The following is a 1,885-nucleotide window of genomic DNA, read 5'->3' as shown; positions in this document are numbered from 1 at the left end:
AGCCATTGGGCCAGTGATTTTAGTCCCGATTGGTGGCTCCCATTAGTCCTAGGCCCAACTATTACCGGGACTAAAGGTAAAAACCAAAGGTCTGTACTATACTAGTGTACTATTCTATAGCTCTTTTGTTTCTTAATAATTAATTGATAGTTAATAATGTTGAGTAGGGGCAGGGCCCCCAGTGCTTAAAAAGGAAAAAAAAAAGCAAAAATATAGAACGAAGCTATGGGAAGAAAGCATATATATATATAGGTCCTGGACCGCGGCAGGGTGGGGCATGTGAAGGAAAGCAGGTAAACTTTACATGGTATTGATCGGGTCGAGACGTCGAGTCGAGGCATATATTGTATATAATAAAAGACGAGCGAGAGAGGCACACATTAAAACAAAAATGTCCACTAAATAACTAAGAGAACTGCTGCGAGGTCGCGAACGTTTGGCCGAACCCCCAGCCGGCTGGCGCGACGTTGAGGAAGATCTTGGTCTGGCCGTCGCTGCTGGTGACCTGGAACGACAGGCTCTGCCCGTTGAGGTAGGCGTTGGACTGCCAGTTGACGCCCCAGTTCCTGGACATGGCCATCCACCCGGTCCGCGATCCCTTGATCGACGCCGACTGCATGGAGCCGCAGCCGCCGACGTTGGAGATGAGCACCAGCTCGAAGTAGTCGCGCCCGTTGATGGTGAACCTCACCCCGCCTTGCTTCACACACGGCACCCTACACAATGTCGTCGGAGTCCCTTCAGATCATGCGAAGGACTTGTACGGGAAATATATAAAGCGGCCTGTGGATTGATCGGCAGGAGCGAGCAACCTTTGGTAGTTGACAGGCACGATGCCGCCGCGGTAGATGCCGATCTTGAGCCATGCGGGCTCGGCCATGTCGAAGTGCTGCCGTGGCGGGTTGCACCAGCCGCCGTCGTCGTTGGGCAGCGCGTAGTTGGGAGGGCACAGGTTGGTGGCCGTGATGGTCACGGACGTGCCGCGGATGCAGAACCGCGGGTCCGCCTGGTAGTCGCACCAGATCCGGTAGCACTGCCCGCACGAGGCGCCGTCGTTGAACAGCGCCGTGCTCAGCGCCGCCGTGTTCGTGCCGTACCCCGTCGAGTACAGGTTCCCGTACCCACAAGCCCCACCTGCAGGATGTATGTGCATCAGCTATAGCTAGTTTTGGACTGTTGTTATCGGCGTCACGATCGATCTTCTTACCCATCGTTCCTGAAGCGTCGCTACCGCCATAGAAAGTGGCGAACGCCTTGTTCATGCCGGACGCCGAGAAGCACGCGGCTTCTTTCCAGAGGAGGCATGCCGTCGCGAGCAACACGAGAACGCGAGCGACTGGTGAGCCAGTTGCCTTCATTGTTGTTATTGTCAGCGAGCTAGCGAGTTAGGAGACGAACCACCAGCACTAATGGCCAAACGTCTGAGCGGGCTGCGTCGTTTAAATAGGAACCGGAGTTGATGAGAGGACGCTGCCAATCGTCCTTTCTGGACTGGATCAGATCAGGCCATGTACGCATGCATGCACGCGGTGATCGTCACCCAGTGGCCGGCAGAGGCCGTGCGTGCATGTGGGCGCGCATGCTGCTATTCGGGAGCTGACGCTGACACGAGCTGCATGCATTATTGGCCTGATGGATCCATGCATCGGCCGCATGGGAGCGAGGATTCGGCCGGGCAAGGCCTCGAGACCCCATGTTCGCGATCAATAAACTGTTATGTTGGCGGTGTCTCTGACGTCTGTCGTCGGGTCCCGACGCCAGATGTTGCAACACCCATGTGTCGGCGCGCCGCTAGTACAGTGTAGATCTGGGCCTCCTGCGTTTCCCTCCCTGTGCACAGTGAACCTGGGTATTGGTTTTGTCGGTGCTCACGCTAAAAGCACTT

The 1,885-nt window shown here is 55.8% G+C and overlaps 1 protein-coding gene across 1 annotated transcript; it reads right to left on the bottom strand.

The window, feature by feature from the left end:
• Window positions 1–228: 228 nt before the first annotated feature.
• LOC136497187 (expansin-A1) lies at window positions 229–1,409 on the bottom strand. The gene is made up of 3 exons (XM_066492971.1): window positions 1,208–1,409; window positions 813–1,134; window positions 229–716 (listed from the first exon to the last, which is right to left on the bottom strand). Exons 1-3 carry the CDS (start codon window positions 1,356–1,358, stop codon window positions 407–409), a joined length of 783 nt encoding a protein of 260 aa, XP_066349068.1. The 5' UTR covers window positions 1,359–1,409; the 3' UTR covers window positions 229–406.
• Window positions 1,410–1,885: the final 476 nt, after the last annotated feature.

The sequence above is a fragment of the Miscanthus floridulus genome, chromosome 12, assembly GCF_019320115.1.
Source record: "Miscanthus floridulus cultivar M001 chromosome 12, ASM1932011v1, whole genome shotgun sequence".
Classification (NCBI taxonomy): Eukaryota; Viridiplantae; Streptophyta; class Magnoliopsida; order Poales; family Poaceae; genus Miscanthus; species Miscanthus floridulus.
The sequence above is the reverse complement of the archived record's forward strand: the minus strand, read 5'-3'. Positions and strand labels throughout refer to the sequence as shown.

What these genes read in the sequence shown, in the direction of transcription:
- LOC136497187 (XM_066492971.1), bottom strand. Translation starts at nt 1,358, where the DNA reads ATGAAGGCAACTGGCTCACCAGTCGCTCGCGTTCTCGTGTTGCTCGCG. An exon ending in CGACGCTTCAGGAACGATGG is followed by an intron (nt 1,135 to 1,207) that starts GTAAGAAGATCG and finishes TACATCCTGCAG; the next exon opens with GTGGGGCTTGTGGGTACGGG. An exon ending in GTGCCTGTCAACTACCAAAG is followed by an intron (nt 717 to 812) that starts GTTGCTCGCTCC and finishes GACATTGTGTAG; the next exon opens with GGTGCCGTGTGTGAAGCAAG.